This window comes from Lissotriton helveticus, chromosome 12 (assembly GCF_964261635.1).
Source record: "Lissotriton helveticus chromosome 12, aLisHel1.1, whole genome shotgun sequence".
Lineage (NCBI taxonomy): Eukaryota > Metazoa > Chordata > Amphibia > Caudata > Salamandridae > Lissotriton > Lissotriton helveticus.
In genome coordinates this window covers 820,501,030-820,528,470 of record NC_136073.1, presented here as the reverse complement: position 1 = coordinate 820,528,470, position 27,441 = coordinate 820,501,030, and the positions used below count along the sequence as shown (strand labels likewise).

At 45.2% G+C, this 27,441-nt stretch overlaps 1 protein-coding gene across 1 annotated transcript in view; it reads left to right on the top strand.

Moving 5' to 3' along the window:
- Nucleotides 1-27,441, top strand: part of LOC144799395 (methanethiol oxidase-like) — a 141,053-nt gene that overhangs the window by 55,349 nt on the left and 58,263 nt on the right. Inside the window, exons 6-7 of the mRNA XM_078670685.1 lie at nucleotides 3,293-3,475; nucleotides 12,813-12,994. Coding sequence (XP_078526811.1) covers nucleotides 3,293-3,475; nucleotides 12,813-12,994 — 365 coding nt within the window. The remainder of the gene's footprint in view (nucleotides 1-3,292; nucleotides 3,476-12,812; nucleotides 12,995-27,441) is intronic.

The window sequence follows — 27,441 nt, the reverse complement described above, 5'->3', positions numbered from 1 at the left end:
TCGCCGCCAGTCTTCATCCCTGGTTCTTGTAGCTCCTTTCTGGCAGGCTCAGGTCTGGTTTCCCTCCCTTCTAGAAATGGCCGTGGACTTCCCTGTCCTTCTTCCCTCCTTCCAGGATCTCCTACTCAATCCTCAGGGCGAACAACACAGTCTCATTCTAGACAACACTCTAACCTTGTCGGCCTGGAAAGTTTCCGGCCTCCCCCTTCTAACGTCCTCATTTCACAAGAGGCTTCGCTCTTTATCAGCCAGGCCTGGGCCCCTGGCACCTCAAAGGCATACAAATCCGCCTGGTCTCTTTGGGCAAGCTGGTGTTTGGAAAGGGACCTCAATCCCATTTCAGCCCCTCTGAATTTTGTCATCAATTTCCTCGCTTCCGAGGCAAGTGCAGGTAAAGCTTATCGCACTGTAAATCTCTATCGTTCGGCTATTTCCCTTAATCACTCCCAAGTTGATGGTAAACCAGTTGGTGCTCACCCTCTCATTTGTCGTCTATTGAAAGGAGTTCGATGTGCGAAACCACCGTTGGCTAAGTATACTTCTTTATGGGACATTACAGTTGTTTTTAAATTGTTCACCAATTGGCCTGACAATTCTGCCCTTTCACTCAAAATGTTATCTGCCAAACTTACCATGTTACTGTGTTTGATTTCCATTAAGAGTTTCTGATGTCAAAGCTCTAGATGTTTCTGCTCGCCAATTTTCCCCTACAGGTGTAATGTTTCAAATACGCAGACGCTCAAAAACTAACTTGGATTCAGTGTTTTATCCTTATTTCCCTGCTCAGCCCAAACTGTGTGTTGGACAATGCTTAAAAGTGTATGAAGAAAGGACCGCTGATCTCAGAACGCCCTCTCATTCTCATCTTCTTATTTCCTTTCGTAAACCCCATCTCCCTGTTTCCTCCCCTTCCCTCGCCCGTTGGGTCATGTCTCTTGCCGGAATTGATGTCTCCATTTTTGGGGCTCATTCGGCCCGGGGAGCCATGGCTTCTAAAGCCTTTTGGTCCGGCTCTCGGTTGGAGGACATTCTCAGATCAGCAGATTGGTCCAATGACAATATCTTTTGCATGTTCTATTGTAAACCTATCCATACTGTGGCTTCTGATGTTGTTAATATGCTTTGAACAAGCATAATAGGAGCCTCCGGTCTTGTCATAAAATGTAGATTTTCCTAGTGTTCATGACGGAAAGTCTTAATTTTATTAAAGACACGGAGGCGAGTATTATCCCACCGCAACATTACTGACTTTTGTTTCTCCCTCCCTACAGCAAATCCTGCCTTACCACCGGCTTCGTCCTAGGAGTTCTACTCTTCGACTGCTGAGGTCATCGCCTCCACGTCCTCCACTTCCAGTGCTTCCGGATCCTTCTCCTGGTGTACTGTTCGTTCTTCTCCCTTGGATTCCTCTGATGCAAGACTTATGTTCCTGGACTTTGGCTCTGTCCTTGATTTTGTTAATTTGTCCTTTATTCACCGAACCTTTATGACTTGCTCACAGCGAAAAGAGGAAGCTGCGCAGTCAGTTAGTGTCTTTATCTGTTAGGTCTATCATGATTGGTTACTGTACTATCGCGTTTTTTCACAGTCCCATGGCCCAGTCGTTCTGGCCCTCTGGGAACTGTAGTTTTCATTGCTTATCTTGGCTGCTATTCTAATAAAGCAAGATTAGAAAGCATAATACTCGCCTCTGTGTCTTTAATAAAATTAAGACTTTCCGTCATGAACACTAGGAAAATCTACATTTTTGGTATATGATTGTTTCTGGTAGTCAAATCTTCTGTGGGTTCTAACACATGCAAGGATTTTGGTTGTCCTCTCTTTAGTGTTTGATGGCTTTTAGTTTCTGTTTTTTGTGTGCGAGGGATGCTAAAGAGAGGCAGGTGGCTGTGTTGTACTAAACCTGTTGGAGCTAGTAAATCAAGCAAACAGATTTCTGCTTTACTTGTTGTTTGAGTACTTAGGGCCATATGTATCAACATTCCGTTTTGCGATGCCTAAATAGCGATTTTTAAGGAATCGCTATTTAGAAATCGCAAAATGGTATGTATGTAGAAAGGCGCTTCTTTTTAGCGATTTCTTAAAATTCCTTAATTTCGATTGGCAAATTGCTAATCGCAAGTAAGGAATAATTTGCCATTCATTTCTATGGGCCAGGAGGCAAGGGGCAAACTTTGCAATTCCTTAAATGCAATCGCAAGATAAGGAATCGCATATTTTGCAATTCCTTATTTTTAAAGCAGATTTCCTTGATGCATACCATTTGTCCAAATTGCATTCGCAAACGCCGAAATTCTGCGAATTTCGGCGTTTGCAAACTCAATTTGGCTTGATACATATGGCCCTTAAACGCATATTTGAGCAATTATAGAAATGGTAAAATTATTAAGGCTTGTCAAGCTCAATAAATGATACTGGCAACGGATGGGGTTGAATGGGACGAGTATATGTTATTGACTGGATATGAGCTGGGCTCACTCTGACTACTAATGATACAATATGAGTTCGGCTCTTTATATACTAACAATCAATGGATATGAGATGGGCTCAGTATGTACTAATATTGAATGGATATGGGATGGCCTCAGCCTGCACTGGTACCAGTACGGATATGAGCTGGGGTCAGGGTGCACTCATATTGAATGGATGTGAGAAGGCCTCAGTCTATACTTTAATTGAATAAATATGAGTTGGGCTCAGTCTTTACTAGAACTGAATGGACATGAAATTGGTTCAAAATGTACTGATATTGAAAGGATATGAGCTGGGCTGATTGTATACCCATATGGAATGTATACAAGTTGGGCTCAGTCGATTCTTATATGGAACGACGATAACTTTGGGATTGTCCAGACTGCCATTGGATAGAAGTGGAATGGATGCAGGATAAACTGGTATTGGATGAGGTTGGAAGATTTGGGCTAAAACGGTATTAGATGGAAGTGGATTGGTTTTCGCCTAACCAGTTAATGGATTGGTGCAATCTCAACTGAGATGCAATGGTGGTAGATTGGGTTTACGCTAAGATCATGTTAGATGGACAAGAAAAGTATCTGCCTAAACTAGTACTAGCTGCAGGTTGGAGGGTTCTATCTAGACTGACACTGGAAAGATTGACAAGGACTGCCTGTGATACCACCCAACTTTTTGAAACTTTAAAGTGTCAAGGTGAAATACTAACTTGTGAATACCATCCTCCCCGCTTTCTATAGATTCTGCACTATAGTTTTGCCATTGTGAATGCCTTGTGCACATTCCTCATGCCTCTGATCCCTATTTTATTTTACTGTAGGTGGATTTATCTTACTTGATGGAGAAACCTTTGAGGTGAAGGGAAACTGGGAGAAGGATGGAAAAGCTGCAGCCTTCGGCTATGATTTCTGGTACCAGCCCCGCCACAACGTCATGATCAGCACAGAATGGGGCGTGCCCAAAGTCCTGGCCGGTGGCTTTAACCCAGCCGATGTGAAAGCTGGTAAGAGACTGGGAACATCCTTTACAACGCAGTAATGACACTGCAGTGCCATTACAACGCGGGTTTCACAATGCAAGTTGTTACCACGACTTGCGCTGGAGGGCACTCTAGGACAAGGAATAGTATAATTTACTATCCAACACCTTCCCTACTGTATGTAGACTGGAGTTGGAATAGTAAATTATACTACTCCTAAGTCCAGCGCCCTCCAACGCAAGTCGTTGTAACGACTTGTGTTGTAAAACCTGCGTTGTGATGGTCTGCGGTGTTTTATACCGCGTTGTACCGTCATACATCCGTAAGAGACACATGCTCCTACGCTCGGGGTGACTGCATCGCAGGAGGGTTCTCCAAAAGAGTGAGCAGCACTGAAAGTGTTTACTTTCGGTTGCAGAAGAGTGAAGTATCTACTGTAATAACTTGTCTTTATACACCTCTACCATTTCAAACTGCACTTTTGATGTCACTGTGCACTACCCAGACCAAGTTCAGTTATTACCCAATTTTATGGAACTCAGTTTACATACCTTGGAAGGATGGTAGCTGAGTTGGCTTGCAGATCTCTGAATGTTTCAGCAGTGAGTGTTCCATCCTGCCAGCAATGGCCCTATAACCTGGCAGACTCAGGCGGTACTTTAGCAACAGCAGATAAAGTGTGGCAAAACTGTGGTTTCATCCTAGGAAACCCCTCCTTCATTCCCAAGGTGTCTGTTTCTGAAAGAAGTGGTTAATCATGATGATTATCACCGTTAAAGGCTGCCACCGATCTTGTATATGCCTGTAAACCATACCCATCCCACACTCGTGGTGCACCAAATCATCACCTGTGTATTTTACAGGAAGCGCGTAATGGTATCGGTGAGAGTTAATTGTACACGTTTGAATGTTTAAATGAGAGTAGCTCGACATTTGTTCTTTCATACCTTCTTGCTGAGGGAATTTTAAGTCCACTAAAAATGAAAAAGAAATATATGCAACTTGCAAGTAATAAAAAAAAACTAAATGTCCTTTCCACATGTAAATGTGTGTTTTTATATTTACTGCTTTCATATGGTGTGCAAATAGTCAAAACATGATGCCAAATCTCATTACCATGTCAGCTGATTTGTATGCATCCCTAACATCGAGATGATGCTTGAACCATCAGTGATAGGGACATTAGGTGTGCACAGCTTCTTAAAGCAATCGCATCCTTTAATCAATCGTGCATAAGTACTGCCTGGAAGTTATATCCACGAGCATGGGTAAGACTTCAGAGATCGGGGTAGGCTGCTGGCTATGTACCTTAAAGCTTTTAAAGATTGCATGCGTCTTTTTTCCTCCTTGAAAAAGGCTTGTGGCTAATAAGCTTGCATTGAGGTTCTGTCCTGTAACCCATCTGTGTTTCCTTCTCAGGTTTCCAGGTCTTTTTGTTCCGATCTGTTATCTCTAGCCCTTTGCAGGGTCTTGGATCCCTGTGTCTGTATCCTATTACTTGTGCCAGCAGCTCAGTGTCCATACACAGGTGTAAACATGGCTTTAAAAACCAGAATGAAAAAAAAATCTATTCAGGAATATGGACAGCCACAATATCTACCATATACCAGGCTCAGATCCTGAGTGTGCTTGTGTGTGCCTAGAATAAGAAGGCCGTTCACACAGGAGGAAGGGGCTGTGTGCATTCACGAGTGTGCACCAGCTGTTGAATCTCACACTTGTGTAGAACCTTGCACGCTGCCAGTCCCACTACAGGAACATTTTGCTATCTGTCACTATAATGGTAAACTATAGTGGAAAGTAATGCACGGATATTGAGAGAGAGTGCACTGTAGATGTGGGGAGATATGAGTATTGATCCATTAACCAGGTAGGGGTGATCCCAGCTTTGTAACGTTAAATGGGTTTCATACCACACTGCAGGCTACGAAGACTGCTTCTGAGCACTAGTACCAGGCACGCAGAGGCAGGGGATCCACACTTTAGGGTGGAATTAGTTACTTACCTGTACTCTATAGTTCTCCAGTATTATCTTTCATAGATTCACATGCTAGTATCTTCCCCGTCGTCATGGTGGGAGTCTCACGGTAACAGAATGACTAAAGCAGTATCATAGAGAAGAAAAAACTGCATAGAAAAGCCCATAGGGACTGTAGTATTTGGTAACCAGACCTCATCATTATTTGGTCCAAAAGTCAGCCAATCAGCATTGCTGCCCTGCCCTCACACTCCCCAGCAGAAGCTTCCTGCCTCAGATTTCCGGCCCCAAGTGAGAGACCTGGATAAATACCGAGACAATAAGTTCTGCCTGAGAAACGGGGAGGTGGGCGGGCGCATGTGAATCTATGAAAGATAATACTGGAGAACTATAGTGTACAGGTAAGTAACTAATTCCTTCTCCAGTATTACATCTTTCATAGATTCACATGCTTGTACCAGAGTAGTAAGTAGTACCCATAAAGCCTGCAGCGTTTCCAGGATCGAACCCAGAAGGAAGTTCTGCAGCTGAAATATCGTTATAACATGATCTGAAAATACATAAGGCAAAGAAGAATATAGAACCATGTATAAACAAATCAGATTCTACCTCTATCTATATATATATATATATATATATATATATATATATATATCCATATACATCTACACATTGTATAGAATATTAAAAGAGCAATATAGAATACCTTATTGGAATAGACGTTTCAGAACAGCTTGCCCCACTGCCGTGTCCTCCTTCCACGCAGTGTCGAGACAGTAGTGCTTGGTAAATGAATGCACACTCTTCCAAGTCGCTGCTCTGCAAATGTCAGGTAGAGACACTCCTGCAAACAGGGCTATCGATGTAGCCATCTTTCTTGTGGAATGAGCAGACACTCTGGAGATAAGTGGTTTTCCGGCTTTCTCATGGCACTTAGTGATAGCCGATGATATCCATCTGGCGATACTCAGTCTTGACAGAGGTAACCCTTTCATCTGCCCTTCAAATGCAATGAATAATTGCTTTGATTTGCGGAAAGACTTCGTTCGTTCGATGTAGAATTTCAAACACCTAGCGATGTCTCGGGAGTGCAGCGCTCTCTCTGCCTCAGATGAAGGATTGTTGAAGAAGGTAGGCAAAATAATTGGCTCATTCAAGTGAAAAGAAGTAGGGACCTTGGGTATGAACCTAGGATTTGTCCGTAGTATTACCCTGTCCTGTCGAAATTGCAGAAAAGGCTCTTCCACTGAAAAGGCTTGAATTTCGCTAACTCTCCTCGCCGAGGTTAGAGCTAGCAGAAGTGCTGTCTTCCAAGATAAGAATTGTAAGTCTGTCTTGTGTATAGGCTCAAATGGTGGCATCATAAGCTGCGTCAAGACTGTATTGAGATGCCAGGGTACTGGCGGACGTAGAATGGGTGGAAAGGCTCGAAAGAGCCCTTTAACAAACTCCTTAATCAGTCTGTGAGACCAGAGGGACGGCTCACCTGGAATTCTTCTAAATCTTGAAATTGCTGCCAGATGCACCTTCAGTGAAGCATGAGACAGACCTGCCTTTGATAATGACAGCAGGTAAGGCAGAATACCTTCTGGGGGTACCGTCAACGGATGCAGACTTTGACTGGTACACCAGTGACAGAAGCGTGTCCATTTGGCTGCGTATGTCTTGTTGGTTGACATAGCTCTGGATTGCAAAAGTATTTGTCTGCAGTCTTGTGGAATACTCAAGGCTTGAAATTCCCGCTCATGAGGTTCCATGCGGATAATTTTAGCGATGCTAGGTCCGGATGCAGAATTTGTCCGTTGCTCATTGATATGAGACTCTGGAACGTTGGGAATTGCACCCTGTTGCCTTTCGACATCTGCAGTAGGTCTGAAAACCATGCCTGCCTCGGCCAAGCCGGTGGTATCAGGATGACGTGACATGGCTCTGATCTCATTTTGCGAATCACTCGTGGTATTAAAGGAATTGGCGGGAACGCGTAAGCGAACATTCCCGTCCAGTCCATGTGAAACGCATCTCCCCTGGAATCGCGCTGAGGGTACCTGGACGCAAACTGAACGCATTTCGAATTGTCCCGGGTTGCGAACAAATCGAACGTTGGTGTGCCCCATCTTTGGAATACTCTGCGTAGCTGAATGTCGTTCAGTTCCCACTCGTGCAAGACACTCGTCGTGCGACTGAGGCCATCTGCTCGTGTGTTGAGGATGCCCTGTATACGCTGCACATGAATAGAAATGTTGTGCTTTACCAGCCATCTCCAAATCCTTTGCGCCAGCGCAGAAAGGGGTTTGGATCTTGTTCCCCCTTGCTTCAGAAGATAAAACATAGTCGTGGTGCTGTCTGTCTGAATGAGCACCGACGAGTTCTGGATTCTGGGCAGAAAAGCTTGAAGTCCCAGAAACACCGCTTTGAGTTCCAACATATTTATATGAAGCTGTGCTTCCCACTCTGACCAGTGGCCCTGGATCTCCAGCTCCTGGAGGTGCGCACCCCATCCTTGTAACGAAGCGTCTGTCGTCATCGCGTATTTGTGATCTTGAGGTGCAAAGTGGAGACCCTGATTCAAGTTCTTCAGAACCTTCCACCATGACATGGCCACCTTCATACGATGAGTGATGACAATCCGGTCTTCGAAGGTTCCTTTGGATTGAACCCACTGCTCGTCCAGATGTTCCTGCAAGGGTCTCATGTGAAGATGGCAGTTTGGAACCAGTGGGATGCAGGAGGACATCATTCCCAACAATGATTTGTACATCCGCACAGAAGTGCACCTTCTTGTTTGAAGAGATGTTGCAAGGCTCATTATCTTTCTCATCCTTTCCTCGGAAGGGTATGCTTTCGTTTCCTTGGTGCATATCCAAGCCCCCAGGAATTGAATGCCCTGATTTGGAATCAGTGAAGACTTTTCCAAGTTGGTTCTCAATCCTAACCGACGGAAAAGGCGGATGCAGCATTGAAGGGACCTTCTGGCTCCTGTGAATGATGGACCTGTCACCAGCCAGTCGTCCAGATATGGATAAATGCAATGCCCCTTCAATCTTAAGTGGGCCCCCACCGGGGCCATGCATTTGGTAAACACCCTCGGGGCCGACTTGAGGCCAAATGGCAACACTTTGAATTGGAAATGGCGACTCTCCACGGCAAATCTTAGGTATTTCCTGTGCTTTCGATGGATTGGAATATGGAAGTATGCATCCATGAGGTCCAACGAAGCCATGAAGTCTTTCTTTCTTAACAGTAGGAGGATCTCCTGTAACGAGAGCATTCGGAAGGGAATTTTCTTTATATATTGATTCAAATCCCTTAAATCCAATACCTGTCTCCACTTCGTAGTTTGCTTCTTCTTGATGAGGAAGAAATGCGAATAGAAGCCTTTCCCTCGGTGTTGTTGAGGTACTTCCTCTATAGCCCCCTTCTGCAAAAGTGAATTGACTTCCTTTTGCAGTTCCTGATGATATTGATGGTGTCTGAGCACCGGGGGATGATCTGGTGGTATTTGCATAAACTCCAGGGTATGGCCTTTGCTTATTACATCCAAAACCCATTTGTCCGATGTTATGGACATCCAATTGTCGAAGAAGAGAGACAGATAATGGTCGTTTTCCGGGATCTGTTGTGTGGGGAGCGCCAGCAGTAGATCATTGTCGCCTGTTAGATTGTTGGTTCCTTCCTCTATTGGAAGACTTGCCTCTGGATTGTTGCAGGAAAGAGGAATTTGAAGGCCTATATTGATTGCCTGCGTTGTACTGCTTATATCCCTGCTGGTTATAAGGCTGAAATCTATTGGATGAAAATGAAGGTCTCTGATTAAACTGGCCCCTTCCACCTCTTTTACGAAAGGACTGGAACCTTCCTTGCTGAAGTGATCCTAGCGCCCTAGCGGTGTCCGTATCGGACTTGATGCCCTGCAGCGCCTCATCAACATGTTTGCCGAAGAGATTTTCGCCATCGAAAGGCATGTCGATAATCTTCGCCTGTACCTCCGGACGGAATGATGTAGCCTTCAGCCAACCCTGTCTTCGGAGAGAAACTGCTCCTGCCATCTGTCTGAAGGCCATAGAAGAAACATTCATGGCAACATCAATGGATTCTGCGGCCGACTTCGCCCCATCACGGAAAATAGCAGCCGCTTCCTCTTTTTTATCCTCTGGGAGTGCAGCCATAAGTGGTGCCAAATCCGACCACATTTGCCTGTTAAAACGGCTAATCAAGGCCATCGCATTGGCCGCTTTAATAGTGGAGGCTGCCATGACCGCAAACCTCTTCCCGGCTCCATCCATTCTCCTTCCCTCCTTGTCTGGCGGCACCATAGAAGTAGCCACTGGGTTCTTGGAATTTCTTTGAGCCGCTTGTGTCACCACTGACTCCGGTCGCGGGTGACCTATCAGGCAGGCCGGAGAAGACTCTGGTGCTCTATACTTCTTTTCTATTCTAGGAACCGAAACTGCGATGGAGGCCGGCGTCTTCAAAATCTTTAGTCCTTCATCCCACAGGTGAGGGATGATCGGGATTGAGCGAGCAGACTTTCTGGCGTCATCCTTAAAATCATATAAGAAACATTCAGTTTCTTTGACTTCCATGTCCAGGTCAAACCTCTTAGCCGCTTTTTCCATAATGTCATGGAAACCTCCGATATGCGGAGGAGTAGGTGAAGGATGAGACTGCAAAACGTATTCATGCCACTCCTGCCCTACTATAGGATCTTGAAGGATTTCACCTTCCTCGGGTTGCTCATCATCGTCAGTGTCCGTAAGGTCATCCCTGATCGTGACCACTGGAGGTGATCTCACTGGCTGTATGTGAGGAGTAGAATGGGCTCTTGGAGGCTGTGAAGCAGGTGCCGGCGTAGATGGTATAGGCTTATTCGCCTCTGGAAAACGACGATAATAGTCGTTAATCATGAACCTTAGGTCAGAAACCAAAGCCGTAGGAATGGAGATTGACTCTTCTCGCGACTCCTCTCGCGACTCTTCCTGCTGCTCCTCTTCCTCAGTATAGTCACACGTCTCCTGGAAGGATTCATATCTTGCAGATTGAGACTGAGCCCTCTCCTTAAAGGAAAACACCTCCTCATCATCTGTGTCCTGGCTCTTTATTTTAAGTTGCGAAGGACTGTAGGCCACTCCAGACGACTCCTCTCCCTCTGAATCCTGCTCCGGCAAAGAAGATGGAGGTAGAGGCGAAATCTGCGTCCACGACGTGAATTCTGCAGATTTGCTGATGGTCGCCGAACCTTTTGAAGACTGGAATGAGCGAAAGGATATCAAAGTCTTCGATTGTGGTGATTTGAACGCCTTTGCCGTTGAAATTACCTTCGTCGTCGACGGAGCCGACGTCACTAAAACCATCATCGACAGAGTCGTCGTCGACGGGATCCCCGTCGACGGGGTCGTCGACTACTTCGACGCCGATTTTGTCGTCGACGGTTTCGTCGTCGATGGTTTCTTCGTCGACGGTAAGATCAAGCTCATCGACGTAGTCGTCGTCGATACGGTCTTAGCTCCCGTCGTCGACGCAGCTGTCGTCATCGAAATAGTCGTCGTCGATGGTGAAGTCGTCGACGGAGCTGAAGTCTTTGCCACAGATTTTACCTCAGAAACCAGGGAACTGGTCGACTGAGCAGACCCTGCCCCCTTCTGACCTGACGACTTCTTGATGGGAGTAGGGGGAAGAGAAGAGGCTTCCTTCACCTTAGATTTAGCCTTCTTAGACTCCACCATTCCCTCAGAATGTGAGGCCTTTCTCTTTTTAGGCGTCAAAGGAGCAGAGTCCTCACCAGAATCCGAATCTGATGCGGCCTTCTTCTTTTGAAGCCACAACAGCAGCCGAGCCTCTCTGTCCCTCAGAGTTTTAGCAGAGAAGGTTCTACAATATTTACAATCCTTAGCCACATGCTTTGGATGTAGACAGTATAAGCAGTCCTTATGAGGATCTTCAGAGAAAAGCCTGGCTTTTCCACAGGATCTGCAAGGCCTGAAAAGCCTTTTGTTTTTTTTTTTTTGTTTTTTTTTTTTTTTAGCTTTCAGCCATTATAAAAGAAATAGGTACACACAATACCTTAATCCAGAAGATTATACAGTTGAAAAACCAAAGGTCAATAGTTCACACTGGAACAGAAAACTGAGCAGAGCTCAGGGAGACTCCTTTCTCACACGAAGGCGGTTGGAAATCTGAGGCAGGAAGCTTCTGCTGGGGAGTGTGAGGGCAGGGCAGCAATGCTGATTGGCTGACTTTTGGACTAAATAATGATGAGGTCTGGTTACCAAATACTACAGTCCCTATGGGCTTTTCTATGCAGTTTTTTCTTCTCTAGGATACTGCTTTAGTCATTCTGTTACCGTGAGACTCCCACCATGACGACGGGGAAGATACAAGCATGTGAATCTATGAAAGATGTAATACTGGAGAAACAAAGTTAGACTTGCAAACATGTCTGGGTCTGTGAATATGGGATGAAGGGGCCTTTACATTTGTGCAAAAAGGATGAAGCGGGTACCTCTATCTCGTTCTACTGTAGTCTTCATCAAGCGATATAACAGCCCCTTACCTCACTGCTCCATAATATCATTTGCAAAAATTAGTTTAGAGGTCCTAGGGTTTGGTGTGCCTTTTCCAGTACTTTCGCTGGCCATTAAATTATTTCTAGAAAGGGCAATTGTATTCAGAAGTAAATCTGATCTGCATAATTCTAAGAACTGTTCACTAGAATTAACTTTTGCCACTCAATGAGTGTGTAGAACTGAGGAGATGCGATTTCCTCTTCCTGCAGGTGTGAACTGTCAAACACATTCTGTTCCACTGTTCTGTTCTATGAATTTATAGAGCACAGCTAATCACCGTGAGGGTATCCAGGCGCTGAGTAGGGCAGGCCGGAGGGGGCGGTGCCGTCTTAACACATGCGCATGCTGGCCAGTTGCCCGGGGGCCCCACGACCATAGGTGCCCCATGCAGACCAGAATTCTAATTTTCAGTAAAACATTTTTATTCCTGTGAGTGTTTGTGGAGGCAAGACCTAGTGCACTGCTTTGCCCGGGGGCCTATAATGCTGTTAGATTATTCCTGTTTCATCTGGAAGAACCATGTCTTGAGGTTTCTTTGGAAGTCCATGAGGGAGAGTGAGGTTCTGAACTGCACTGTTGTGCACTTGCTTAGATGCCAGGCACTAACATATCTGGGTTGGTACAATAACAATGAAGTACTTGAAGCTTTCAGAACCTTTGAATGTTTAATCACTGTTTGACAACTACATCTAACAGTACTTGCCATCACAAAGTGTAATTTAAGAGTCCTGTCCTTGCTTGTCAGATGCTAAAACATTCCAACCCAAACCAAATAATGGATAGACCTACTGCATTGTCTAATTTTAGGTTTTCGTTGCAGGGCACTACGGGCACAGTATTAATGTTTGGGATTGGACAGAACACACTCTTATCCAGACAATTGACCTGGGCGCGGATGGAGCGATCCCTCTGGAAGTCAGATTCCTTCATAACCCGGATGCCGCTGAGGGCTTCGTTGGGTGTGCACTAAATAGCTCTGTATTCCGATTCTACAAGACACAGGTAAGACCATGTTGAACTTGTTAAGACTGGCATAACTGCAGGGCTTCAGTTAAGATGCCTGCCCAGTTTGAACGTTCTTGCATCCCTGGAAGTGACAGGCTAATTATCATTTTGTTTTTGAGGTGTGTTACACACAGGTTTATACTGTTATGTATGCTCTCACCTGAGAAGTGAGGAATTGTAGGAAATTTTACCGAATGTGAATGATTTTGTTGCTTTTAAGCTTTTTAACATTCTGTATCAGTAATTAGTTGATTTGATCATTCTATCTGCTATTAATCGTGTCTGTAGTTATTTTCTGTGCTTTTATGACCAGTTTTTGGTCGAATAAAGATTTGTGACTACTGAAAAGTGAGGTGATGGCGGCTTGTGTAACTCTCCGAGAGCCACGAATTTTGGTGAAGACGTTTGGGTTAATACTTTAACTGTCCTCTAGACCACAGCTCCCCTATGCAGTTACTCGGTTTAGAGACAGTAGGAACTCCGAAGATAGGAAAGGAATCCTTAGGTTTCACATCCTATGCATAGATATACATAATTTATTTTCTCCATCAAGACATTACTCAACAATCCATTGTATTCAAAAGATTTGGCTATTTCTCCACTACAAGGCTGCATCACTAAGGGCCAGATGTAGGTCGGTCGGTAACGGCCGAAAATTGGTATTTTCGGCCGTTACCGACCGGTATTCCAGTAATGGTATGTAGGGCCCTTAATTTTACAGAATCGGTAAATTTACCGATCGGTAAATTTACTGATTCTGTAAAATACAGAATCGGTATTTTTACCGATTCGGTAAATTTGAGATGTAGGTGGGACTCTTCTGAGTCCCACAAGCCTTACAAAATCGGTATTTTACCTTCAAATCCAATTTGATGGTAAAATACCGATTCCGGTGTGCATGCACATGTGTGCATGCACACCTCTGCCATATGACAGGCAGACCTGCCCTTGGGGCATGTATGCCTGCCACATGGCACCGAGCCTGTTTTGGGGGGGCCAGAGGGTGTCAAAGTGACACCCCCTGCACCCTTGCTAAAATCGGTAATTACCGATTCTGTAATTACAGAATCGGTATTGCCCATTGATTCCTATGGGCTTCACAGCCCATAGGAATCAATAGGAAATACCGATTCGGTATTTCCAGATTCGGTAAATACCGAATCTTAAAGATTCGGTATTTACACATCTGGAAATACCTACATCTCCCCCCTTCATATTTACCACTTCTTAAATACCGAATCGGTAAAATTCGGTATTTAAGAAGTGGTAAATAAGAATTACCTACATCGGGCCCATAATGTTTAATTAAAAGAAACAAAATGCTACAAAGCACAAAGCATGTAAGACCGGTAGGAGGAGTTAGACTCTACCTCTTTGTTTCCTCTTCACAATAATAGGTGGCTTCCATCATTCTTAGCTCCAAGGTAGACATTTAAAAAAAAGGTTCTGCTGTACACAGATAGGGCTTATGCACACCTCTATTTACCGCCATAAGAGGGTATTCTGGCAGCAAAATAAGTCAACGTAGATAAATGCATACTCTGAAATGGCATAGTGCAACCCTTTTAAGACATCCACTATTCGAGGCATGTGGGCTGCTGAATTCATATCTTAGCATAGATCGCTGCCTAGTGTTGGGTCCGGATGTTTGCACCTTGTTGTCTTGGAAGAGTCTTCGAAGTATCACGAGATAGGTGACTCCTCCGCCGGACTACAGTGCGCATGGGCATCTTCTCCATCTTCAGATTGTTTTCCTCCGCCATTGAGTTCGGATGCACTTCGACAACTCCAACATTCGGGACCGAAGTTTTCCAAGATTCAAAGGCCGAAAACCTTCAACTTTCGAGGGTATTGTTTCCGCTCGGTATCCCTCGACTCTTTCCATCTATATCTGGTCGTCGACGCGGGCTGTTGGGCCTTTTCGACGCCACGTGGGCCTCCTGCCGATGGAAAGGACCCGTTCAAAAGATGCCCACAATGTCGATCCAAGTTTCCACATAGCGACAAGCATACAGTATGCAACAGGTGCCTCTCCGGAGCACAATGAAGAAAACTGCCCAGCTTGTGCTCAGTTCCGGTCGAAAAAGACTATCCGGAACCGAAGAGCTGCCCGACTAGAGATGGCAGGCACCAGAACTAGAAAACCTTTTCGAGGACAAACTTGAACTTCCAGAGGCAGCGGACTCCGACTTAGAGCTAGTCACCATAGAACACCAGTCTGACTCCGATGACGAGATCCCACCGGGGCTAACCGTGAGTACCAAAGCCCCTACCCTGCCTCCACCTCCATCCAAGGCTCCGGTCAAAGCATCGCCCAAAAGCCTTAGCCGAGACTGAAACATAGCTTCAGAAGCTCCGCCTTCCGGCTCGGCTACGAAGACTACAACGGTACCAAGTAAAACACTTCCCAAAAACACTTTCGATTTAAAAAAAAAAGGCCACAGAGCCGAGAACGGGCACGACCCAAAAAACTTGTCAACCCGAAAAAGAGCGTCGACCCGAAAACAGTCGTCGATCCTAAGAAGGCCGTTGAACCAAAAAAGGCAGTCGACTCGAAAAAAGTAATCGAACCGAAAAGGCACATCGAGCCTAAAAAGACCGAGTCGAACAAGAACATCGACCCGAAAACAGCTGTCGAGCTGACAAAAGACGTCGAGCCGGATACAGCTCCACAGAAATATAAGGACAAGAAAGCGACCAATCCAAAAATCTTGGCGCCAAAGCCACGGACAGTAGAAGAACTTTTTCATCCTGATCCAGTAAGCCCAGGCCAAAATAGACTGTATATAGAACCTGAAACAGGACATATAGCAGTTTACAGTAAAAACAAGAGAAGACTGGACACTGAAGCTCCTTCTCCTGTTCCTCCTAAGAAAAAAAACTTTGGGACATCCCCTTCAAGACCTTTTACACCTCATGGGTGAAGATCCTCAACAGGATTTTATGGACCCTGACGATCAAGGAAACCAATATACCACATGGGACGATCAAAACGACCCTGATGACCCATATGATACACAACCCATTCCCGATCCCTCCACATACCTCACAAAGCCATCTCCTACTGACGACACTGTTGCTTATAACCAGCTAGTAGACAGAGCAGCTCAGTATCATGGCGTAGACATGCACACTGACCCTATAGAGGAGGATTTCCTATTTAACACCTTTCCAACATCAGAGAAGACTGTACATATACTACCTATGTTAAAGGGAGTACTAAAGCATGCATCAGACATCTTTAAAGACCCAGCTAGAGCGTGTGTACTCCATCCAAGAATTGAAAAGAAATATAAACCAGCCCCTACAGACCCCTCCTATATCAAGGCTCAGCTACCACTAGACTCTCTAGTTGTTTCTAACGCTAGGAAAGGAGCGAATTCGCATACAACAGGTGATTGCCCCCCCCTCCAGACAAGGAATCAAAGATTTTAGAAGCCTCAGGCAAAAGAGTAGCTTCTCAAGCGGCTAACACATGGAGAATTGCCAATACACAAGCTCTCCTAGCACGCTATGACAGAGCACACTATGAGGAACTGAAAGGGTTATTACAACACCTACCAGAACCCTATAAAGCCAAAGCAAATGCATTAATACAGGAAGGGAAATTCATCACCAATGCATCCATTAAATGCGCCCTTGATGTAGCGGATACATCCGATAGGTCTGTCAACACTAGTGTGTTACTACGCCGGTATGCCTGGCTCCGCATTTCTGGATTTAAGAATGAAGTGCAGTCTACCATACTTAATCAACCCATTAACCAGGATTTCTTGTCTGGCCCTGCAGTGGATACCATCTTAAAAAAGATGAAAAAAGATACCGACACCACTAAGTCCATTGGTGGACTTCAATTTCAACAGTCTCGAAGCTCCTTTCGTCGCTCCTCATTTCGAGGCTCAGGCAGAGGCAACACATCCCAGGCCTCTTCCTCATTTAAAAGTACTACACAAAGCACCTTTAATAGAGGCTCCAATAGAGGAAGTTATAGAGGGAACAATAACAAAGGCAGAGGACGTGGTGGTACCAACACCAGAGCCTCCACCACCACCAAACAGTGACTTGTTCACACTCCCTCCAGACCATTTAACACCAGTCGGAGAGCGAATAATACAATTCCTACCAGTCTGCAACGCCATCACTACAGACAGGTGGGTGAGACAAATTATCCAGTATGGTTACTGCCTGGAACTCATTTCTACTCCACCCAACATACCGCCCAAACACCATCCAATGTCCAAAGAACACATCACGCTGTTACAACAAGAGGTACTCTCCATGCTACAAAAAGGTGCCATAGAGCCAGTCCCATTTCAACATCAAGGGACAGGAGTATATTCTCTATACTTCCTCATCCCCAAAAAAGACGGATCCCTCAGACCAATATTGGACCTAAGACCTCTGAACCAATACATACTATCAGAGCATTTCCATATGATCACTTTACAACAAGTGCTCCCACTGCTCCAGCAAGGTGACTTCCTTGCTACATTAGACCTCAAGGATGCATATTTCACATCCCTATACATCCAGCTCACAGGAGATACCTCAGGTTCACAATCTAAGGTCAACACTACCAATTCAAAGTTCTCCCTTTCGGGGTAACTACAGCACCAAGGGTTTTTACAAAATGCCTAGCAGTAGTAGCAGCATACCTTAGAAGGCAACACATCCATGTGTTCCCCTAACTCGACGATTGGCTCATAAAAGCCAACTCATACGCTCAGTGTGCCAGCTATACCTCACAGACAATCCAGCTACTGCACAGTCTAGGGTTTTCCATGAATGACCCAAAATCACATCTGCAACCCTCCCACATACAACAATATCTGGGCGCTACAGTAAATACCTCAGTGGGAAAGGCATATCCAAATCCAGCCAGGATAGCCAACATACAATCTCTCATTCAAAAATATCAGATACAACACTCTCTACCAGCTCGAGTGTTCATGCAGCTTATAGGCATGATGGCCTCCTGCATATTCACCGTCCCTCATTCTCGCTTTCGCATGCGTCCCTTACAAGAATGCCTAGCGCGGCAGTGGAACCAGGCTCAAGGACAATTAAAAGACCTAGTGTTGGTAGACAGTCGCACTTACAACTCTCTGCAATGGTGGAACCCACAAAACCTTTCCACGGGGCGACTGTTCCAAGAGCCAGTTCCACAAGTAGTTTTAACAGCGGACGCATCACTGACAGGTTGGGGAGCCCATATCCTTCAATACACAGTCCAAAGTCTTTGGACAGTCAAACAGAAAACACTACATATAAACCACATAGAGTTACTAGCAGTATTTCTAGCGATGAAAGCCTTTCAGAAATACTTGTACAACAAGGCTGTGTTAATCCGGACGGACAACATGACAGCCATGTACTACATCCAAAAACAGGGAGGGACACACACTCTGCAGCTGTCTCACCTAGCACAACGCATATGGAAGTGGGCGATTCCACAAAACATTTATCTCCTGGCAGAACATCTTTCAGGAATAGATAGCAGATCTACTGAGCCGACACAGTCAACAAGTACACAAATGGGAGATTCACCCTCAAGTTCTTCAACCATTCTTCCAAAAGTGGGGACATCCAGAAATAGATCTGTTGGCCACAAACGAAAACTCAAAATGCCCGTCCTTTGCCGCCAGGTTCCCACACCCGTTGTCACAAGGCAATGCGATATGGATGAACTGGTCAGGCAGATTTGCGTCCGCTTTTCCACCAACCCCACTGATTCCATTGGTGACACGCAAACTAAGGCAACAGTCACTCACAATGATCCTAGTTGCTCCCACATGGGCAAGACAACCATGGTACACGACACTCCTGGAACTCTCTCTAGTCCCCCAACAAAGGCTGCGCCTTTCGCCACAATTGCTAACGTATAATTTACCTATGAAAAACAAAGATGCAATTTTTATATACAATCTGTGGGAAACCATATCCTGACAGGTAAGTACCAATGGCCCTGAGGAAGACCTCAAGTATTGAGGTACTGGGTTTTTAAGAACCGGCACAGAACCGGTAACCCAGCGGTGCCAGGGGATCAACACACCAGAGACCTCGGGTTCTCCTGAGTCAGACCGACAGAAACTTCAGAGTCTTCCAGGTGAAGTCAAAGATTCGTTTATTGGCTGCAACCAAGGTGACAGGGTCCTAGAAGTACGATACAAGTATATTCAGGAGACTGCACACTTTCACAAAGTCTGGCTTCTCTTCTTATACCTAATATTCAGCCTTGAGCAATACATTCCTTGGATTCGTGGTATTTTCATTTATGGTTACTGATTACAAAAGAAAAGCAGAGTCATGATGACATGTACATATTTCACGTCGTGCTGTCCATAACAAATCATCCGGCCAGGCCCAACATTTCATCAGATATCGCTGGACCCCTAATAAAAACGGTCACCTCCCCATCATAAAGCAAGTGAAGGAAAGGAGTGGAGAAAGATGTGAGCGAGATATGGCAGGTGTGCGCGCTGAAATGCTTTTATGGCTGGTTGAGCCTAGATGCTATCTTGCTCGGCCACTGGGAGGGAACTGACCTAACGAGCTCGGCCTGGGGCAATGGTTCTAACTTGTACTGGGGTCAGGGAGAAGTCGATTAAGGAGTATGTGTCTTTGTGGAATCCAATTCAACTGGATTAAGGCCTATGTAAAGGGCAACATGCAGCTAAGGGTTCAGAAGGTAAATGACGATTTCGAGGTGAAATCGTCACTCGGATATGCCGAAAATACATGTACTTGACGTACTCGTCATTCTCGGTCTTTTGATACCAAATTCGTCTTATTTCGACGAAGTTTTTATTCTCGAGTCCAGTACTATTATATGAATCCAGATTTTTCAGAACCACAGACCCTCCTTTTGCCCTTACATAGGCAATTAATCTATCCTCATGTTAATCTGAGTCCAGATCTATATTCCTAAAGTCATTGAGATGTTGCTGCAACATCATTCTAGTGCTGAGCTCATGTCTTGACACAGGCTTCCTTACACATGATGTAACACAGAGGCTACATATTGCAGGAGCACACTGTATGCATAGACAGAACCGGAAAAGAATGGCTAAGACCATCCCAATGACCATCAGAATTCTCCATCCCCAGGCAGATATCAGTCCCCAGAACCATCCCATTAATGACCAATCTCCTTTATCCACATGAATAGATTCGGAAATCTTATGTAGTTTGGAGATGGCCCCGTACACTGTTGGAGCATTATCTGGAATAAAAATGCAACAACTGGACTGGATCAATTTGCATACTCCACCTCGGTCCGCAAGTATTACATCCAAAGCGACCCGGTTCTGAAGGGTCATCAGTCGATCCGACTGGAGCTCAGCAGTCAGGTTACTAAGGGCACCAGCAGTTTCAATCACGGTGGATTCAACTACCCTTGTTAATTGCCTTATGTTTCTGCTGTTAACCAGGGCTCCCCAGAACGGCAGAACACCCATTGCAAAGTCACCAAATTCTTGACCTGCAGTGTCTTCTTTACTCAAAACACCTCTAACTACCCTTGTCCGATGGTAATCCGCCGCTGCTGTGTAGGTGGGAGGTAACAGGAATGAAACAAAACATGAGCCCGAGAAGTCAGGGGGCAACCATGTATAGGCTCTATCATGGCAGATGAAATAAGTACCCTTAGCGGCTAAAAAGGCAGGGGAAGTCTGAGATCCAAAAACGTACGTTTCTGTACAGACACTCTTCCCTAGTTGAGCTCTGGGATTCTTACCGATACCTTGCAGACACAGGTGACCTTGATGGGGTACGATCCAGATAGGGGACGATCTCTTGGCTTGCTGTTTCTCACTTAATGTAGTGCCATATCCGGTCACATTCCAACCTACATATGCAAGTATCTCATCATCCGGGGTATCTTCGTAAGAAGTTACTTCCTTGATCATGTCAACTATACCCTTGACTAGGGCGCTAGTCTTGAGGTTGTCTTTTACAGAACGTAGGGGTTGGATTTCTCGTGCATATATGAACATTGTCCTATATGCCCATACTGACCCATTGCGACTGAATGGTAGGACCAAATAGGGGATACCTCTATCCGTGGTGTGGGGCATGAGACCACACACCCAACAGTTGGTTGGGTTCATTACAAGTTGGTGTTGGTGTAATAGCTGAACGAAGGAGTTATTAATGAACTCTAATCTCCTATTTGATTCGTAGTCAGGCAAAGAGTGGAAAGAATGAGAGGAAACAGTAGGGGGAGGTGTGGGTGATGTAGTGGGCGTGAATGTCACATGAAAAGAGAATAAAACATAGCTTATCAAAAAGATCATTACGCTAAATAGCATAAAAATACACATTATTATAAAAATTCTCTTCCTCATTGTTTTCAAAAGTCTCTGCTTAAAGTTCATTTGTTTGGCAGTTCTCTCCACTTCAGGAAACTCCATCCTCTCTAAGGTGCTGCCCGCGGCGGTAGGTTGTTTCTGCTAAAGGATGCTTCCGTCAGTCTAGGGTGGCTCCCTTGGACCAACTGGAACCAGCGACCTATCGTCGTCGGCTGCACCCAAAAGTCTTTAATCAACCGCGACCCTAGCAGCGGAACCCGGATGGCGGTTCGAAAAGAAAACAAAAATAAGCAAGTTACCTAGATGGGAGAATCTGCACTTTCAAAAATAGGATTTTTGGAGAAAAAAAACCAAATTCTTTTTATTAGTCCACAAGTTTTTCTCTCGGATCATAAAATAAATCACTTTTACTTTAGTCTGTTTTTCTTGGTCGTAAATTGTAGCGTCTTTTCCCGGATACTGTCTGGTCCAGGAATAGTAGTTCAGGTTCTACAGAGTTCAATTGTCCTGATGGCGGCGTAGTTTCTTGAAAAATGTTCCCACTCTTACAATCGCGTTTAGCTTCTTTTACACGTTCATCAGTTGTGCGCTCTGAGTCAGTGCCTCCTTTTCGGACCCATTGGTCATGTGGCAGAGGGAAGGGTATCTTCTTACAATGGATCCCGTGGACCCAATTGGCCTTCCCCTCCACTTTAACAGTCGACCTTGTAGACAGGAGGACAAGGTGAGGCCCGGTCCATCTGGGCTGGTCGTTTCTTGTCCTCTGGAAATTGCGGACCAACACCCAGGAACCGGGGTCAATGGAGTGACCCGGTGTCTCAGAGACCGGAGGCAAGGTGTTGTGGACCTGTTGATATAAAACACGCAATTTAGCCGTCAATTCATACAAATAGTCAAGCAAAATGGGGTGTTGCAGCTCGCTAAACTTCGTGGGCCTAGGCACTCCCCATATGTTGGCTGGCCGACCAAAGATTATTTCATAGGGGCTGAGTTTCATTCGCGAATGCACAGTCATTCTGGTGGATAGGAGTGCTAAGGGTAGAGCGTCAGGCCATTTAAGACCTGTGCTCGCTTGGATTTTGGCCAATTTAAGTTTAAGCGTGCCATTGTAACATTCCACTAATCCAGCTGATTGGGGGTGATTTGCAGCGTGGAACTTCTGCCTAATGCCTAGCCCTTCACACACTCTTTTCATCACACAACCCACAAATTCACTTCCGTTGTCCCACCAGACCATTCTAGGCATTCCGAACCTGGGGAAGAACTCTTTCACGAGGGCTTTCGCTGTGGACAAGGCAGTATTGTCCCTTAGGGGATAGGCTTCTACCCACCTTGAGAAGGCACAAACAACCACGAGCACATATTTTAAGTTGTTGCACCTCTCCATGTGTATGAAATCTAGCTGCAAAACCTCGAACGGATACGTAGGAGGTGCAAAATGACCAGCTGGAGTTGGGGTTCCCCTACCAGGATTGTGCTTCAGACATACCATGCAATTCTTGACAACATTCTCTGCACACTTGGGAATCCCTGAATTCTTCCACACTGGGGCCAATGACTCGCAAATCCCTTTCGCGCTGATATGGGCCATCCCATGAGCCATTGTAACCACTGCAGGCACATATGCATCGGGTAACAACCATCTCTGTTGCTCTGTCGATTCAATCCAACAACCATTTGCATCCATTCTCCCTGTACTTTCTCTCCACATGCTTAACTCTTCCTCCGTGGCCTCAGCTTGGATGGACTTCACACTTTCTATCGTGTCTTCACATATTCCAACATCACCAGTCCATCTTTCTGGGCTCGCAACATACATTCGGCTCATCATATTCTTTGCCGTATCCTTAGCAGTTTCATCAGCAAATGCATTTCCACGACCAACATCATCAATCACTTTCTTGTGTGCACTACATTTTACGATCGCTACTTTCAGGGGCAACGTCAGTGATTCAAGAAGCTCATGCACCAACCGACCATGCTGAATCTTAGTTCCATGCGAAGTCAGGAACCCACGTTCTCTCCATAATCGTCCAAAACTGTGAGCCACTCCAAAAGCATACTGACTGTCGGTATAGACAGTCACTTTCATTCCTTTGGATAACACACATGCTCTCGTCAATGCCACAAGTTCAGCGGCTTGAGCTGAACCATGTGGTATTCGCGCAGTTTCAACGATTGTGTGCAAGGTTGTGACAGCATATGCTGTAGTCACGTTACCATTTGGGAGTTTAAAGCATGAACCATCCACCCATAATGTACCATCACATTCAGCAAGAGGAGTGTCGAATACATCAACTCTCCCTTTCGTCTCCTCCTCCGTTCTGAGGAAACAATCGTGCTGTTCTGAAGCATCCGATTCCTCTGTAATTGGTAACAATGTGGCTATGTTCAAGGTACTACACCTTTTGATGTGCACATGGCTCGCTAGTAGCGTCAATTCATAACTGGACAGTCGAGCACTAGTTAAATGCTGTGTCTTGGTCCTATTTAACAATGTGTCTACTGCATGCAGGACCATCACGATTAGTGTATTATTCATTACTAGACCTGCAGACTGTCGAATAGAAACGGCTGCTGCTGCTGTGGCTCTTAGACAACTTGGCAATGCTCGTGCTACCGGATCCAAAGTTGACGAAAAATAGGCGCATGGCCGCTGTCTATCTCCGTATAACTGAGTCAGCACGGACAATGCACAGCCCTCCTTCTCGTGGACATATAATGTGAAAGATTTACTGTAGTTGGGGTTACCTAACACAGGGGCCGAACATAATGCTGTGCGTAATTCGAGAAAACTTTTCTGACACTCATCAGACCAAGGAATGGGATTGGGTGTATTCGCACACGTTAGTGCCAATAAGGGTTTGGCTAATAACGAAAAATTTGGAATCCACTGTCTACAGTACGATGTAATGCCCAAGAAAGCGCGTACCTCTCTCTGCGTTCTTGGCACATTCAATTTAGCTATTGCCTGAATTCTTTCTGGGGTCAGTTTCCTTCCCTCCTTCGATAAGAGATGACCTAAGTAGGTCACTTCTTGTCGGCAATATTGGAGCTTGGAAAGTGACACCTTGTGATGTAGATCACATAGATGACGCAGTAATTCCAACGTGGCCATTTTACATATTTTCTCAGTATCCGCAGCTATGAGCAAATCGTCCACGTACTGTACGAGAGTGGAACCTTTGGGCAAAACCATTGCGTCAAGCTGACTTTTCAGAGCTTGACTGTATATTGAGGGGCTTTCGCAGTAGCCTTGAGGGGCGCGTTTGAAGCGGAAGCTGCGACCACCTAAACTAAAGGAAAAAATATCCCTGCTTTCCTCAGCAATCGGGATACTGAAGAAAGCATTCTTCAGGTCAATCACCGAAAACCAGGATGCAGAGGCTGGAATCATAGTCAATAATGTTGTAATGTCGGGGACAACTGGGAATTGTGGCACCACTATCTTATTTACTTCCCTAAGATCAATCACGAATCTATACACAGGTGGCTGAGAAGGGTCAGTTCGTTTTAAAACAGGCAGAACAGGACTATTGCAAACATTGCCTCGTGTTTCCTCAATTACGTCTTTTTCAATCAACTCGAAAACAATCGCTAGCAAAGCTCTTTCGCCCTCATTGGATATCCTGTATTGGGGAATTCGTGGCATTTTGACATTCGGTTTCAATGTTACAACATACGGTGGAATTTCTAAAAGACCTACATCATTCGGACCAGTAGCCCAAAGAATATCCGGAAGAAGTGCCAATTCTGCTGGAAGCGTATTTCTCGACAAATACATGGGAGAAACCACTTTCTTACCTAAAGTCAGTTGTACTCCTGAGGGAGAACAGTACAAAGTCGCATATAATCTTTTTAGCAAATCTAATCCTAGCAAATTTTCACCACAACCTGTTGTCAAAATAAGGGGTCCTTCGAATTCACAAGGACCAACAGAAAGAGATAAAGGGTCAGAAATCGGATTTCTAACCGGGGCGCCAGAAAAACCTACGGAAACGTTCATTTCGCCAGACAAAGGTGCGCCAGGGAGTTTGGAGTGCATAATAGAACTCTTTGTAGCACCAGTATCCAACAGAAAAGGTTCTGACACACCCGATGTAATCACCTCAACGTAAGGTCCACTCTGATCTACTGGAACTGAAACAACTCCCTCTCCTTGTCTAAGGCTGTCCTAGCAATCATTATTCTCCCACTGCTCGTTTTCTGTGTAATACTCATCAACGTAGTATTGAGCTGTCCTGTCAGATACGTTATTTTGCTGGTCAAACCTGTTCATAGAGTTTTGTGGTGGAAGGGGACGTGCGTCCTGAGGGGCGTTTCCACGCCCTCTACCTCTAGGCGCTTGCTGACTACCACGACCTCTTACGCCAGAAAATCCATTCGCACGTTGCGGCAGGGCAGGACAGTCATACTTGTAATGACCCTCTTGTTTGCAGTATAAACACTGGTTGGGACCTACGCGGTTTTGATTGTAATCGAATCTCTGCAAGTTTCTTTGAGGCTGCTGAAAAGTGTTCTGGTAGTTATTCTGACCATTATTATTTTTATTACCACCACCACGTGGAGGATAGGCTTGCTGTAGCAAAACCTTCGTTTTGAGTTCTCTAGTTTTCTTCTCTACTTTATCTTTCTCATCCTTGTCTCTATTCTCGTAGTACTGTGCGGTAGCTAATATCTGGGCCGAAGATGAGACTGCCCAAGAACTTTCCGAATCTTTTAATTTTCTACACAAGTCTGGAAGTAAATTGTGCACAAATTTATCGACAAACAATCTCTGCCCACCTTCTGTGGTCATATCTTGACCGCTGTGGTCAATGAATGTTTCTTCAAATCTGGTGAAAAAATCTGAAACAGTTTCCTCTTTCTTTTGCTTGCATGCAGATAACTTATCCCAATTTACGCGTATTGCAGGCATTATCGTTTTCATGTAATCTACTATTCTACCAGGTAGTTCCGCTATCAGAGGCTCAGGCTTGGCACCACCAACTTGTCGTGCATCTGCAGCAGTAATATTAGCCCACGTGTCACCTAATTCCTGGTCATGATCTACATGACGAATTTTTCCCCATAAAGGCTGTGGAACAACGTTCCCGAATAACATATCGATATCGGCCAAATTCATTATACATGACCCAGCAGTTTGCGACAATTCTTTATAGTACCCTGCAGGATTTTTACGCGGATCTGGTAGTGTTTGTTTGAGTGCTAAAACTTCAGCTCGCTTCCATGGAACATGTACCCATACGCGGTGAAAGTGGGGCAGGACAGGGGGGACAGCTGTCGCGTCACCCTCTCTCCATTGTGGGGGAACTTCTCTCATAGGGTATTGTCGTGCCTTTTTCCTACTAGATGCACTAGATTCCGATGGTGACCCAGAACTACTTCCCTTACTTCGATATGACAATAGCATTTCAACTGCTTTTTCCACATCGGGACCTACAATCATACCTAGACTAAACTTAAACCTTATACGACACATCTCTTGTGGGAGGCAATCCTGATCATTGTCTTCTAAATCCTCGCAAAGAAAAACACACATCTGTTCGAACACATATCTCTGTGTCGCTGTTTCCCATTGATGGAAAACTTACACGACAGACTGTAAATCATATTTTGCAGTGTCCAAGACCCATTTCCGAGCTAAACTATTCAGGGAATCTCTCTCTTGATAATCAGGCAGTTGACTTCGCAACTGTCTTCTTCCTATGTTAGGGGTCGTAGCAGGCGACCCGAAAAGGGGTAAAAGAAGATTAGTAACAGTGCTGGCCATTTTCTGCCGAAGGGAAGGTGAAACGGAAGAACAAACAGATGAAAAAACGGGGTGAGATAAGGCGGAGGTAGAGATGGCAGAAGAGGTATGAGGAATAATAGATGTGGTACTAGGCAAAATCATAGGAGGGGCATTAGGAGATGTAGGAAGTACAGTAGGCAAAATCGTAGAAAACACAGGAGAAACAGAAGTTGTCGGTGGGCCTGAAGGAGGCTGCACCGAAGAAGTAGGAGCCAGCTGAAGAACAGCTGGTGAGTGCTGTGGAAGAGCCAGAGGCGCAGCTTGTGCAACAAAAGGTTGCGGAGGTGCTGTAGCATTCTGCGCATAGGGGGGTGGCGAAGTTAATAATTGCGACATTAATT